General features: G+C 45.8%; 1 protein-coding gene across 2 annotated transcripts in view; it reads left to right on the forward strand.

The window, feature by feature from the left end:
• Nucleotides 1–2,242: 2,242 nt before the first annotated feature.
• The window catches only part of IPMK (inositol polyphosphate multikinase), a 33,460-nt gene continuing 19,777 nt past the window's right edge, over nucleotides 2,243–15,925 (forward strand). The window contains exons 1-2 of one of the 2 annotated variants that reach the window (XM_059476893.1): nucleotides 2,243–2,483; nucleotides 6,556–6,641. In XM_059476893.1, coding sequence (XP_059332876.1) covers nucleotides 2,258–2,483; nucleotides 6,556–6,641 — 312 coding nt within the window. In that variant the 5' untranslated portion in view covers nucleotides 2,243–2,257. Of the gene's footprint in view, nucleotides 2,484–6,232; nucleotides 6,333–6,555; nucleotides 6,642–15,925 lie in introns of those variants that run through there. The other variant, XM_059476894.1, reaches the window with a different exon arrangement.

Below are 15,925 nucleotides of genomic sequence, written 5' to 3' on the forward strand. Positions count from 1 at the left end.
GAAAGGAATTATTTGTCATTTCTGCTATTCTCTGTTTCACTTGTTTCATTTTAGGAGAAGTTCCCAGAAAGATTAGTGAGCTCCATGTGCTGAAGTGTGAGGGTGGAATGAGTGAGTGGAGGATAGTCTCATGTCACTTGATTTCTGTATGCATAAATCTGACTAAAGCAAATGTCAGGGAAAAGGAAAGAGTCAGTGTTTACTTATTCCAATTACTCATGCTTTTGTATTTCTTTTAATGCCCTCCAGGCACACTTCTGTTAGCTGCAAGAGTATCTAGCAGCTCCACTGAGGACTAGGTGCTTGAATAATCTTTAAATTCCAGGGTTTTTTGCCTTTTAATCCCATTCTTTCTTCCACTGAGATTTTGACTTCAGGCAGATTGCCGTGTTAGATGGGCACTTAGACAGCTTTGAAATGCCATCTCTGTTTTTCTCTCAGTGTTTAGATCCAGATTAGCTGAAGTGCCTCACATCTTTGCAGAGGGAAATACCTTTCTGCAAGGCTCAGGTTAGCATCCAAACTTTGTTGCAGCTACTGTTGTCAAGACTGGGAGCCTTCTCTCTGCCAGACAGACACACTTGTGCATTTTTTCACTGTACACCTCACTAGTTCTTGTGCAAGGGTTGGCCAATCTGTGGTATTTCCTGTGCCAGCACCTCCCTGAGAAAATTCATCATTGGGTATCTGAAGATAGGAGCTGACTTTTGCACCCATCTGGCTCTTGATCTTTAGGGCTGTACAGTAATGACTGATGAGAAGGGGATATTCAGGAGGAAGAAATGTTTTCTGCCCAGCCTTGTTACTTCCGGAAGGATCTTCCTGAGTTGTAACCCCTCTCTGCACCACCTTAGCCAATTAAGTGTGTAAAACAAACTCTTCCATGAACAATGAACTAAGAAACTCAGTTTCAACAGATTTATGTTTTGCTCTTTTCTCTCACTCTGCAAATTTTAATTTTCCCTGTGACCTTCCTGCTCTTTTGATACTTTGACGTCCCCAGTATATTCCTTAAATTGCCACTTCTCCCAAGCCCCTGCCACATCTCCACATCTCCCAGCTATGGGATGAGGAAGAGGTGGGAAATAGCCAAGCTCGTCATATCGAGGTTTCTCTGATGTTAATGCCAATTCTGGAATATGCATCAGGCCATTTTATAAAACCTGGGAAAACAACCTATATCTGCTAAAATTAATTTACCTGTCTCTGGCCTTTTTTTCTGTTTCTGTGTCCTGTTAATGCTAAACAGAACCTGATACTGGCAGATATGATAGCGAAAGTACAGATTAGTATTCACAGAAATCTGCTCATTTTATAAGGGATAGAAACAGCAAAAAGAAAAGGCAGTAATTACAGGCTGCTAAATAGAGGTAATATGAGCCCTAGTGAAGTGTTAATGAAGTCTCCTAGCCAAGCTTTGGGGTCCTGAGAGTGAATGCAGGGGCATACACACCTTCCTCTGATCATGGGGAGGTAAAATTCAATTTAGAGATTAATCTGTTATCCAGTTTAATCTGGTGTTGGGCCAGGTGCACTCATCTATAATGCACAACCAGCACATAGAGCGTGTGGAAAGGATCTGGTTTAGGCTGCTTTAAGGGCTCCTTGTCAGCTGTCAAGGTTTACACTGCACCCCTCCCCTGGATCTCCCTGCAGTCACTCCGCTCTGCTGCAGAAGAAATGGAACAAACCCCGGCGTGACGGTAGATTTATTTAAAAACGAAGAGGAGTCGGGGGTATTTCAGGTTACCGAGAACCAGCGGAGGGAACGCCCCCTGCCCGCCAGCGCTCGGTTCTGCCGGCTCTCGCGGGGAGCCAGGGCCGGGGTGCCCGCGGCTGGGGCTGCCCGGCCGCCCTGCGCCTCGGGGCCGCTCGGCCGGTTGCGCCGGGCCCCGCTCCCTTCTCCACCGTCCGCTGAACCGGCGCTGCCCGCCCGGGCCTCCTGCCGGGGCCGCGCCCCACGCGGCGCCACCAGGGCCACCGTCATCGTCAGCACAGCGGCGGTCCCGCTGCGGGCCGGGCCGGGCCGGGCCGGGCGGCGGAGGCGGAGCCACGCCCGGGGCGGGGCGGCGGCGGTAGCCGCCGCTGCCCCAGCCCTAGCGCGGGGTGGGCGGACGGCGCGGTGCGGGGTGATGGAGTCGCGGGCCCTCGCCGCCCGCGTCCTGGTTCGCAGGGCCCGCTGAGGCCCGGCCGCAGCCGCCGCCGGCAGAGCGCGGCCATCCCCCGCCCGCCGCCGGCAGCCCCCCAGCGCCGGGACATGGCCACGGAGCCCCCGCGGCCGGCGGGGCGCCCCGAGGGCGGGCGCGGGTGCTGCGCGGGCGGCGGGCGCGGCGAGTCGGAGGAGGCCGAGGCCGCGGCCCAGCCGGTGCCCGGCGCCTCCCCGGGCCCCGCGGCGGCGGGGGGCGGCCGGCGGCGGGCACTGAACGGATGCGTGCCGCTGTCGCACCAAGTGGCCGGGCACATGTACGGCAAGGATAAAGGCGGTGAGCGGCGACGGGCGCGGGGAGGGGGCGGCGGGCCTGGCGGGACACCCGCGAGGGAGCTCTTCCCACCCCCACCCTCCCCTCCGTTTAGCTGAATTCTCCCAGACCGGCTGCGACCGGCGCGTTTGGCTTCGCGTTCCCTCACAGCCCGGCGGCGCAGGGGCAGCTCTGTGGCTGCCGGGGCAAGGGTCGGTGCCGGCGGGAGCGGCGCCGGGGGCCGAGCGCAGGACCGGCCCTTGCCGAGCTCCGCCGCCGGGCTCGGGGCGCACCTGCCCGCCCGAGGGGCCGCAGCAGCGCGGGAGGCCGGGGCTGGGCCTGGGGCAGCGCCGGGGAACCGGAGCCGGCCCGGGAAGGCCGGAGGGGCGGCCGGTGAGCTCCCCGCTACACACGGGCCGCGGACGGAGCGGTGAAACCCCTGCTGAATTTCATTCTCCTGGTGCTTTTCCTAAATGGCGTTAGTCTGTCAGGACGTGGTGGTTATCGGGCACCCTTAAACCGAAGGACTTGTGCCGTTCAGCTTCATTTTATCAGGCGCCTTTTAAAAAGTGGGGATTGAAGTGACAGCATGCTGCTTTTCTCAGAACAGATGTCAGAAACGTGGCTTATCTAACGGGACCACCTGAACCTGTGGCCACCAGAAACTTCAGCAAATTATTGCTAAGCTATAGTTATTTGCTTGTTTATTTGACGATAAATTGGAGCCAATGGCTAGGAAGTGATCTAATAATACCAAGACATGAGGATACAGTATGCCTCCCCCAGCTCTAAATTTCTGTTTTAGCTCCATGGTGAGGAGTAAGGTGTTGGCCCTTCTGATGGAGGGGCCTCTTAGCATAGGCAGTGGGCAGTGCCAAAGCAAGTGGCCAAGTTAATGTTGCCAAATGGCATTTCTCGCCTTTCCAGGACATTGCACTTGGGGTAAGTCCTGCCTCTCGGCCAGATGGAAAGTGTGCATCCATTCAGTTTGCACTGTGCTCTCTGAGAGGAGCTATAATGGGCACCTGCTGGCATATTGCCTTTGGACCCTGGCTGTAGGAACTGCCCCTGCTGAATAGGCCAGGGCTGAGCTACAGAACCCTGTCAGCTATCAGTGAATGCAATTACAGCACTAATGGCACTGGGAGTTTGTCTTATCTAGGGCCTGCATCCACGGTGTGCCTTGCTGTAGATAATCTCAACAAAAAACATTATTCTCTGCCCCTGCCAAGGGCTGAACTTCACAACCTTTTAGATCATCAGTGACTGGAATTATAGCAGTAAGGGTGCTGTGAGTTTGTCTTATCTGCAGGCTGTTTCCATGGCATGTCTTGCTGCTGATAATCTCCACAGAAGAGTAATTCTTGCCCCATTGCAGCCAGTGCAGTAAAATGTAGGTGGAGGTGCATTGGGTCCTTGAAGGTGTGTGTGTTCCCTCTTCATGCATCATAGCATGAGGTGGGATCAGACAAAAAAAGCCTCAGTCAGGGTTCACCTTTGGCTCATCGGTCTTACTGCAGTGAGGTCAGACAGCACAGGTGATCATCGGTGTTTTGGGTGCCACTGCAGTGGGTTAGGTAAAGCTTGCTCCACTACATCTCATGGGCAAGCCCAAGACTTTTCTGCAGAGGCACCTCCATGGTTGATGTTCTCATCTTGGAAACTGTTTTATATTGAAGAGCAAAGCTGTTCTGGTTCTCACAGCTCTCATTTTTATAACTTGATTTTCCCTTCTATTCCCACATACAAACAGACAGAGGATTTGAAGGTATCCAAAGTATTTTGAACTTTTACTTTTTTTAGTAAAAGTACACAGTAAAATTTCTCCTGAATAACCTTTCTTTCCCCCTTTGTTCCCTGTCACTGCCTTGCAGAGAAAGGCCTCTCAGAGTCTCTCTGCCTGCATGTGTAGACATTAGGCTGCTGTGCATTGTGAGTGCCCTTTTGTTGAATGCTGTGTGCAGTAGTGCTTCCCAGATAAATCATGTGTAGTGAGTAAAGTAATGACTTTGGTTTGTAGCTTAATTCCCTAGGCAGGCAGAGAGAGACAGCACCTGGTGGGATATGGCACCTGTAGAGCCCCCTGCACCTGCCTGAGTGTGGTGCCTGCAAAGTGCTGGTGGTGGGGTTCTGTAGCTAAAGGGGTTGGTGTCCCTCAAAGTGACTTGCTGCTCATTTCAGAGTGGCAGCAAGCTTTGCATCCCCAGCCAGGGAGAAACGTTTGTGAGATATTTCAGGGTTTTATTTTCAGCAGAGTTCTGTTAATTTGCTTTTTCATATGTTAAAACAGTCTTATTGCCTGTCTGTGCTGAAAAAATCCCAGGAAGCCTACAACAAACCCATGGCCAGCATCCATCTGCTGGTATGATCTGCAGGTGGTGGTGATCTGTGCTTCTTGTAGATCAGAGGGAAGGAAGGTTATGGATTTTACCTCTTTGTGGTGAATGTTGAAACATGGTTCTGGTTTTCAGGCCTGCCCCAGTCTTAGTGACAGAATAATTCAGTAAGTGTTCTAGAATGCAGAGAATGAGGGAACTTTGGATGTCAGTTTATATTCAACTCTTCAAATAATATGTAAACCCAATAGTGTATGGATTCTGCTTCCAGGAGTCTTTGCCTGATCTTTCTGCCTTGTAGATTGTTTGCTTATCAAAGGCAAAATGCAGATTTTTGAGGAGCATGTGTTATAAAACCCATTGTAATGTTTAACCTATTTGATTTTAATGTGATTGTTAACAATTCCCATGTGGAACATGTGCCATTGAAGTACTGGGTGCACTTTGCAGAGTGGTTTCCAGCACATGCAGAAGGGCACAGGGAGGGAGAACACAAGCTCCCCTTGTGTTGCGGTACCCTGCACAAGTGTGGCAATATTTTTCTAGTTTTGGAAAGTGTATAAAATCCAACTTTAGGCAAGAAACATGATTTGAGAGCTGTATAATGCAAATTTTAAAAGCAAATCTTTGGCATAGCAAACTAATGAAACAACTATTCTAAGTCTGGTGGTAGTTTTAAAGTAAACATCTTGGTCTCTAAAAACTTTGTTTAGTTTCCAGGACTGCACAGCAGAGCCATTCATAGATAATGGTTTTTGAGGAGTGAAAAACACAATTGCTGTTATAACTGCAAACTCTCTTTGGGATGCAAAGCTCCAGGCTCATTCTTCTGTTTTCTCACATTTTCTCAGTTGAAAATAGAACCTGTTGTGGATACAATTGACATTTTTTCTATTCTTCTAAGCAAAATAAATTACTGTCTGAAATGCTAGAAATTAATATCCTAGGAGAAAAATTCATTTCCAGCAGTGGATTTTTAGTTTTGTGTTGAACCTAATGGTGCAACACAGCCCACATTTCAGAGGGATGCAGTTACTTCTCTCCATTCTTGCCTACATCCATGTCTTGAGCATCCTCAGATACTCAGCTGCATTTCTTCAGAAATACTGGTGACTGGAGAGTCATAAGGCTGTTTCATGAGGGCATTTTGGAGGGTTTTTTGTGTAGGCTTGATGGAGGTGTTGCCTGGCTGAAATGAAATTCTGTACTGTAATTAGGAGTGATACAAATACATCTGATAGCTTGGAGTGCTGCAGGGATGCTACTTCTTGTAGTAAAGACATAACTCTGTCTGTGCCACTAGTGTAGCTGTACATCCACAGGACATTTATTTCTGCTCTAGTAGTGGGAAATGCATTAAATGTGCTACTCCTTTAAAGTCTTGGCATTGTTGGAAAACAATTTATGAATTATTTAAAAAGGGAGTGTCTGTGTAATCTCTTTTAGTTAATGATGGGGTTTTTGGGGGTGGAAATTTTAATGTCAAATCCCAGTACTGTGTTGGCCTTGGGCAGAACTACACCCAGGAAATTATTCAGTGAGTAGAAATAAGAGGAATGCAAGCAAACCTCTGCTAAGGGTTATGTGTTGGAGCTGATAATTCTGATAATTTTGTCTCTACTATGTGTGCAGTGGAAACAGTGCAGCTTTTCAATAGGCTGTCCTTGATGGTGAAATCACTATTTCTGGGGGGAAAAAAAAGGCAAAAAGAAAGCTGTACCTGTTAAAACTAAGCCCTGAAGGAAATGCTTCTCTTGTAGGCATACTGCAGCATCCAGATGGAACTGTCCTGAAGCAGCTGCAGCCACCACCCCGTGGGCCCAGGGAGCAGGAGTTCTACAACAAGGTGAGGGTCCCTCAGTGTGGGGGAGGCTGAAATGGGGGCTGTGCTTCCTGCAGAAGGAAATCCTTATCATTGCAGTTGGGAAAGTGCAGCCTAAATCCCCTGCCATGCTGTGTGCTCTCTAGAACTCTCTGCTCCTTGCATGCCAGACCTACTGCACTCACAGGATTTAAGCTTGTTTGGTTGTTCATAGGACAGCAGACTTTGACAGCATCTAAGATTTTATTGAAAAGCCTTATCTCCTGTCTATGTTTAAAGGGTTGTATGTTTGATCCCAACTTTCTCACATAGCTAAGTCTCTCAAAAGTGCTTACATCTAAATTTAGCATGTTGTATGCTTCTTCCTAACCTGGTTTACTGCTAGAAGTATTGCTCTGTTCACTGTATTAAAACTCAGCTCCTTTAAAAAGTCAATAAATATCAAACCTCTCAAGTTGTTTTAACTTCAGTTGTATTTTCCCTGTTGCATATCTTCAGTTTGCTTTATCAGTAACTTTAACAAGTGCACACCAGGAAAGCTGTTGCTTTCCTGTGACCAGTTTGTAGAGCCTTCTCTGTGCTACCTGCCTGTGGCAGTCTGTCGTGTGGTTTTTGTGTGTCAGGTTGATATGCCATGCCTCTCCATGGCTTATTAGGTACAAAAAGCTATTACAATCTTCATGCTTGGTGCAAGAGGAGTCTTGAGACCCTCTGCTGGTTGTGGTGTTTGGTTTGGATTTGGTTGGTAGGTTTCTTTTTCCCTAAAAGGGTATTTATTTAAGTTACCAAAAGACCTTGCAGATTTCATGAAAATGTCTCACTAAACAAAGCAAAGTGCTTTAAGTGAACAGTGTGTTTGCATACTGGCAATGTTTGATAATTCTCATGATGGGACAGGACAGCAGTCTTGAGTTACTAGGAGCCAGTTAAACGTAAATATTTTTCTGAGTTTCTCTGTGACTCTAATTGAGATGAGGTTAAGAAATATGCCATCCAGCCTGACTGGTAACCTGAGTAGAAGGAGGAAGCTTGAACAAACTCCTTTAGGCACCAGGCTACCTTCTGTGCTGTGAAATCCTCAGGCAAAGGCAGTAGCATGCTGTCCCTGCCTAGAGCCTGCAGGTGAGGGGGGTAAGTTCAGGCATTGCTTGCACATGAACTCTTCACATCAGAGACTTGATAATTTTGCCTCTTTAAGCTTAGACTGATGTGACAAGCTGTGAGCAACACCTGGGGAGAGTCTTGGAGAGGGGGTGTCTGTTTTAGTGTGCTTGTTATTGGCTGTGGAGAACTAGATATCAATGCTGGTAACTTGCAGAGTAAGCTTCTGTTCTGTCTCCTAAGGCTTTGCTGGGCTGCTTCAAGCACAGTTTTTTTTTTTTTTGTTGTTGTTGTTGTTATAAGCCATAAAATAACAGAGAAAGGGAAAGATGTAGACATGGTTAGTTGTGTGTGCATTAGGAGGCTTTTTAGTGGGAGGAGGGAAGGAGAGCATGTCCATGTGTGTTGTGGTGGTGAAATTACAGGAGAAAGGTCTTGGGGATTTGTTGCTCTTCAGTGATTACCTGCAATCATGTTTACTCTCAGGCAAGAGCTGTGGGATGTGGGTTTAGACATCTGAGCACTAGATATTATCATATAGGATGATAATTGCTCTGGGTTGGGAGGTTCAGGGTAGGGTACAGTTCTATGAGCAGCTTGAGCTGATCCAATAGCTCATTGTTGCCAAAAGGGAAATAAATGCCTTTCTTCCCATTCCTGCCATTTACCTTGTACCATGATGGTGCTTTTTGGACATTTATGAACTAATTTGAAAGTTCATATTTGAAGTTCATATATAAAGTTCATATATGAAGTTCACTATTTAAAAGATGGCAAAACTTCCTTTTTTTTTGGTAGTGTTCTGGCAGTTTAGGGGACTAAGCTGACAAGCAAAGGGAGCAACAGCAAGACTGCCCTGCTTTGGTGGCTGAGTTCAGCCCATCTTGTGGGCTGTAGTCAGAGATATTATCACCTTGGAGAAGGCTGATGAGCCTCCAGAGATGGAGGGAAGGATAATTTCACTGCTTCTTGAGACAAGGAGTTGTTTAAAAGGTGGCCATGTACAGGAGATGGTGAGAAACAGTGCAGAAATGAAACAAGTGAAATAAGCCTGATGAGTCCCAAGCTCTCCCTTTGTGAGGGCAAAACAGCAGGTTGGTTGGTAAGATCAAAGCAGATGTTTGTCCAACAGCATATATGGATTAATTGTGACTTTTTTTTTTTAATTTCTGCTCCTGTTTTTTTTCAATATGTGCTTAGAACTGTTTTGTCTGTGGGTATGTTATTGCTCCCTTTGCATCCCACCTTATTCTAGCATGAATGAAAATTAGTGAGAAACAAGGAGGGAATCTTCCCTTCTGGACCAGCACACCTCCTCATGGGAAGTAACTGGGAAGCTCTGTGGTTTATGGTAGCAAGAAGTGGAGCATGTCTCAGTTTCAGCTGATGAGTCAGCTGCAGAGCAGCTATGGCAGATCTGAAGCAGAAGTTCTTCCAAGGAGCAGGAAATGGTATTTCAGTGAGCAGCCCTAGCACTTGGCAGCTGCAGGGAATGTGTCGTGATAGATGATAATGAGGCATTAAGGGACAAGTTTGACTGGAACTCTGATATATTTATTGTGGTACCAGGTGGATATTACCTTCTGTTTTGACCAAAAAATTCTCCTTTTCTGAAACTGTTGGATTTGCTTGCAGCCTGATAATTGAACATGACAGAGGTAGAAGTCTGTCAGTGAATCAGATGTTTCTTCCCTTGTTATTGATGGCTTATTTTCTGTTGAGCATGGTGCTAAGTACTTACCAGTAGAGCCAAAACAAACTGGGATTCTGTTTTGGAATGGAAACTTGAGGAAGACATGTACTGCAAAATACTGGTCAGTGATCCAAAACTTGCTCAGAAGCAGGTGGCAGCTGAAGTTTGGAAGAATTTCACAGGTCTCTGTCAAATCTGGAAAATTGCTGAAGTAATACCTACTCAGGCTGCTGTCAGGTTACCTGTCTGTTTTCTTCATTCAGTGGTTTACCTTTAGCAGTCAAAAAAAAAAAAAAAAAAAATAGAGGTCTTTTTTTGTAAGAGATGATTTCACCAATTAAACTTTTATCTACTAGAGCACTGTCTCATTCTCTATTGCTAGGGAAGGGGCTTGCCCTGTGTTTAGGGAGGGGAAAACCAGCATGATAAGATTACCATGAATACCTTCCATGATAAAACATAGTAAAACAATGAGCTGTTTGTTAATAGCTTAACTGGTTTGTTAATAGCTTACTGTGCACTGCTTAACTTCTCGTTGGAGTGTGACTTTCTAGCTGTAATGTCCACTTGCTGTTGAGTTCTGTAAATCTGAGTAATTATGTAATCAAAATAATAACCTTTTAATTTTGTTTCTGCTAACATCCCTGCAGTACCTGAGGGCATGAACTCCTTACAAACATTGCCTGTACAGCCATGGAGTGTTTTGCTTGGTATTCTGGTACCCTTATCTGTGTGAGAAAAATACCATTTTTTTAACCTTGAATAGCTCCAAAATACTTTGTTTTCAATAGGTATGAGCAACAAGGGAATGAAACTAATTGAGGCATAAGGGTGCTGTTTATTTAAGGGCTATCTGCACTGCTGATCAGTTGTTTCTGTGTAATGGCAATGCTCTGTGTAGGTGGAGGTGCTCCAAAGGACTTCTTTTAAAGGGGTTTTGGGAGGCAGCAATACACAGGGATGTGGGAACAGGGAAATAGTGTCGTTTGAAAATGTAGCCTTTCCAGTTAGAGAGACTAAATTGGTAAAAGGCAGTGTGAGTTCATGGTAGGCTGCCTAAGCAAGCATGCTGAGAAATGCACAGCAGTGGACTGCTCCTCAGTGTGTTTTGGGATTTGGCTTCAGCCTGATTTATGCCAGGGCTCATTTATCCTTGCTGAAATGCTCTGATTTAGTTCAGCAGTGTTGACAGAAGGAGGAAACCTATCAGCACTCCTGCAGTGATCTGTTGCACCAGGTGAGTTGAAAAATGTGAGGATAGTGTGCTTTGAAAAAGTTACTGTGTGAGATAACCCAGTGCTCAGCTGGGTGTGGGGCTCCTGTCCCAGCCCCAGCAGGCTGTGCCCCATTGCACTGTGCTAGTACAGCTCTGCCTTTGCATTTCAGAGCTCTCCAGCATGGGGCTTTCCTCAGTTTGTCACGTCAGGAATGCAGCATTGCACAAACTGTTGTCCTGTAGGAGAGGGAGGATGCTGGAATGTCAAGCCTCAAACAGGACAGCTGCTTTTGTGGGCACTAAAAGGGAGGGGATGCTGGGGATGGGTGAGACCCCATCTGCAGAGCTGCCTCCAGCTCTGGGGTCCCCAGCACAGGAGGGACATGGAGCTCTTTGAGTGAGTCCAGAGGAGGCCTCCAAGGTGATGGGAGGGCTGGAACACCTCTGCTGTGAGGAAAGGCTGGGGGAATTGGGGTTGTTCAGCCTGGAGAAGAAAAGGCTCTGGGGAGAGCTTAGAGCCTCTTCCACTTTGACCAATAGAGCCTGGAGAGGGAATCTGGACAAGGACCTTGAGGAACAGGACGAGGGGGAATGGCTTCCCAGTGCCAGAGGGCAGGGCTGGATGGGATATTGGGCATTAGGAATTGTTCCCTGGCAGGGTGGGCAGGCCCTGGCACAGGGTGTCCAGAGCAGCTGTGGCTGCCCCTGGATCCCTGGCAGTGCCCAAGGCCGTGTTGGACAGGGCTTGGAGCACCCTGGGACAGTGGAAGGTGTTCCTGCCCATGGCAGGGGGATGGAGCAAGAGGTCCTTTCCAACCCAAAGCATTCTGTTATTCTATGAAAACTGAGGAAGAGAGAATTTAGAGTTATCTTTGTGACTGTGGTTTCTTACAAGCTGTGTGTTAAGCATGAAGAGATGGAGTGTTTGTTAATGTTCAGTGGAGCAAGAGAAGGTTGTGACCTGTTTGGAAATGGCTACTCTGACTTCTGATCTTGGCTTTCACTCAGTGCTGCTGTAAACCTGTTACTGTGTGTCACTTTTCTGAGCATGGCCTACTGAAGTTTAAACTTTGTTAGTGGAACAGCTAATAAACTGGGATTTTATGCTTAACAGATCAATAAATGTTCCTGTAAAGTTTTATTAGTATTGCCCTTCAGTTTGCCTGTGGTGACTGTGTGACACTTGGGGGACGTGTAGTACACTTTCCCTCCTCCTGCTACCTGCTGAAAACTGTCCTGGGAAAGCTCCTGCAGCTTGGGCAACTTCCAGTGGGTACCTTTTTCTTTTTCTTTTTCTTTTTCCCTGTTGGCTGTACCTCAGAATTGTCACAGCTGGTTCTAGTAGTGTTGCCATGTCATAGCTCCAAATTTCATTGCTGCAATGGTATAAGGTTTCCAAGGCTGTTGTAATGCAAGCTGTACCCAAATTCTCAGAGAGTTCTGTCCCAGGTGCAAGGGTGATTTTGGGAAGTTGGATTGAAAAGGTGGACAGGGTTCTCCCAGCTCAGCTCTGGTAACTCCTACCTCTGGCCAATGCTTGTGAACCAAGGGAGATGATTAACTGCACAGCATTGTGAAAAGATAATTCAGCTAATCACTTGGCTCTTGTGGTTAACAAATCTTCCACCCTGCCCAGTTAGTGATGGCTCTGTTAACTGCTCTAGCAGTTCAGGGTTTGAGTCCTGCTGACATTGAATGCAAGGAAGTTATTACCAGTGGAGATAGCAGAAAATGTTTTTCGCTCTTGTTATGTGTCCTACAAACAAAGCCAGGATATAGGAGACACAAATAGCTCCAACATGTGAAAGAGATTTACAATGGTTAGGTGAGAGTTAGGCACTTGAAAGCTAGGAAGGAATGGTTTTGTGGTTGCTGCACAGTTATTCTGAAGTTTCCTTTGGATGCATTGAAATGCAGTTTCCATAGGGCAATGACCTGTGTTTGTTTTGCTTTCTCTCATAACTCACTAGCTCATTTTACAGCCTGATACCAGGCAGGGTGGATACTGTTTGTGCAACTTCTGCTGTCTTTTTTACCAGTCAGTCTTTGAGTTTGTACCCAGGGGATAATGTGTTAGTGAAACCCAGTTATGTTAATATTTCTGAAACCACAGTTCTTGTGCTTCTGGGGTTAAAGAGGAGAAGTGTTCAGGAATTGTGCCCATTTGGACCATCAGCAGTAGTCTTTTCCTTGCTGCTTTATTTATTTTGTTCTCAATAACCTGCTGCAGCTCCTGGGCTATGTATTTTCATTCCTGCTCAATGCTTGCTTATTTTCTTACTAATTTTAATTAGTATTCTAACAGCTTCAGGCAGTGCAGAAGAGTTGTGGTGATTCCCCACCCCCCCAAATGGCATAAAATGAAGGCAGCTGTCTGAAAGATGGGTTTTGGCCTGAATTTGCACAGAATTGCAAGAACTGAGTCATAAGGCTCAGCTCCCTTGAAGCCTATATAGCATAAATCATGATAAGGCAGCCTGTGTTCCATAAACTGTTCTGTGCTACTGACAGGAAAGGAAAGGGGCTGGGGAGGCACAGTACGTCTTGTTTCAGGATAAGTTCTCCTATTTTGTAAGCTCAGTCAAGTGCTTTTGTACTCTTGATTTAGATGATAATCCTTGGCTGAAAAAGGAGTGGATGATGGCCATTGTGCTGCTGTTGTGTACTAAAATATCCTTATCCTGTGATCATGTCTCTGGCTGAGGTTTTGATTTGCAGTCTTGTATGGACATAAATACAGGATGCCTGCTTTTCTTAACATCTTATTTTGGAAGTAATGCCTTGCCCATGCCTTTCATTGCTGCTGCATTGGGAGCTGTAGCTCAAAAGGATCTTTGGCTGTGCCTCATTCTGGTACATCTGGATCTGCCACAGGAGATACTGGTGCTGAAGTGTCCACATTACCTGTTGGCAAACACAGTGAGCATGTTCTGATGCAGTTCATTCCTGCCCTCAGCATCACTCCTCTGCTCAGGAATTGTCTAGAAGGGATCCTCTTTTGCTGGGGAAATGAGCAAACCAGCATGTGAAGTTGCCTCTTAACCATGACCCTGGGTAATGGTAATAAAAGCAAGGACACATAGTAATTCTTAACTAATGAGAAGAAAATGGTTTTTTGATAAAATTGTGAAATACTGGCAGCTGGAATTCAGATCTTGTTTCACATTAGGAGTTGTCTAACAGAGATGAAAGATGAAGTGTAGCTGTAAGAATCTGCTGAGCTCCTACTACTTCTCTATGAATTTTTTTTTTTTTTTTGTACTATTAAATGACTGGCCAGTAGGACTTGGAAAATATGGCAGATTTTTGTGGTTCTTGTACTCTGCAGCAAAAACCAGTTTGGAAGAAACACACCACACAGTAGAAAGTGAACCTAGGAGGATCTGGTGAGTGTCTGTTTCCCATGCTCTTTGAGGATTGTGTATCACAGAATCAACTACAACCCACTTTAATCAATCTAGGAAACCCTTTAAAAAGGGAGACAGTAAAAGGCCATTATTGCAATTTGATGCAATTATGGAACTACTGGGTGGAGTTGGGAACAGACTGAATAGTCTGTAGTCTATGCAAATAAGCAGGAAAAAAATCCAGTTCTCTCAGCAACCTGATTTTGAGGATTATTCCTTACCAAGAGTAGATCTGGTTGGAAATAAAGTGAAAATGCATAGTTGTAAAGTGCACAGTATGTTAAATTGAATTAAGACCCAGCAAAGTGCTCCTGCTCTGCTGGAGGGTCATGCAAGTGCTTTTTCAGCTTGGATCAAATACTGTTCAGACTTTAATTATGAATGTTTTAGAATATGGATCAACTTAGTAATACATGTTAGTGTTAGACAGAAAATACTTTCTCATTATAAGTTCATTTAAAAGTAAGATATGGTTGGTGAACTGACAGAATGAGGAAAGTGTAGGTTGCCTACTTGAAAGAAAAACAGAATAAGTTCAGTCTCCAAAAAGAATTCTAGTTTCCAGATTTAAAAAGAACCCAGACAGGCTTGTAATGTTGTCACTGATGATGTACTTGAGGGAAGGGAGGCCATCCTGGGGAACCCTGACAGGCTTGAGAAGTGGGAAAGGGGAAACTCAAGGGGCTCAGCAAAGGAAGTGCAGGGTCCTGCCCTGCATTCCCAGACACAGCAACAGCTTGGGAGGAGAGGGACTGGGAGCAGCCCTGGGAGAAGGGACTGGGAGCAGCCCTGGGAGAAGGACTTGGGGATGATGGTTGTTGAAAAACTCACCATGAGCTGGCAGGGAGTGCTCCCTGTGTGTTTTCAGTGGAAGTGATTGCAATTTCATTAATATGGCTGCATATTAGATAGTAAATTAAGCAATTTGCTATGGTAGTATTTGGTGTAACATCATTCACAGATATTTAACTTCTGAAGTTCTTGTGGTATGAGATTTTGAATGCAAGCAGAGCTGGCTCAATGACAGTCATTTTTGTGGAAACGGGTTCTGTGACACAGCTCAAACCATGATGGTACCACTTCAGGAAAAGCCCAGGGCTGTTTGAGTTGTAGAACCAAGCAGATACGAATTGCTAAAATCACAGCTGCTGTTTCAATCTCAATTTTTTGACCCTTGCCATTGCCTGGTGTAACTGGCTGATGTAAGAGTCTGGAGGGAAATGCAGTGTGTGCTCAGGTAATGAAAGTCTGGGATATAATACATACCCAATGGAAGAAGGCATTGAGGTTGCCCTAGCATCTGTAAATCTTGCATTTGCTAATTTAAGTGCATGACTTAGGTGCATTAACTGCTCAAAAAAGTCTCAAATCCCAGGGTGGGCAGTGAATTCTCTGCCTGATGTTGGCAGCTGGCTGTGTAATGTGAGACTCTGCAGGCTGTAGTGCTGCTGCCTTTAGGGACAGTTTATGGTCACTGACAGCAAAGAAAGGTGATGCTTCAGACTGATATGCCTGCTCTGACACTTCAAGTTTCCTACTCAAATACAGCTTTAAAATACAAATTCTATTAAACTAGCCCTTGAATGTACTTTAGAAGGTTCTCTATGGATTACTTTTCTGTCCAAGTGATATTTTTTCATAAGGACATTTCAAGACAGGTCTGTACTGCTACAGTTAGTTTCCTGTTGAAATTTCAACACTTGTTTTACCCTCCTTCTATCATTTACCTAATTAGCTACTCTTTAGAAAAAAACTCTAAATGTTGTGTTTTAAATAAGGGAAAGAACATTCCCATTGTCCTGAGCAGCCCCTGTTTGCATTAAAAGCAGCTTAATCTGTTACAGGAAACCCCAGAGTGTACTTTGGATAAAAAACTTAGGGATGGTAAATA

The sequence above is a fragment of the Ammospiza nelsoni genome, chromosome 8, assembly GCF_027579445.1.
Source record: "Ammospiza nelsoni isolate bAmmNel1 chromosome 8, bAmmNel1.pri, whole genome shotgun sequence".
Lineage (NCBI taxonomy): Eukaryota > Metazoa > Chordata > Aves > Passeriformes > Passerellidae > Ammospiza > Ammospiza nelsoni.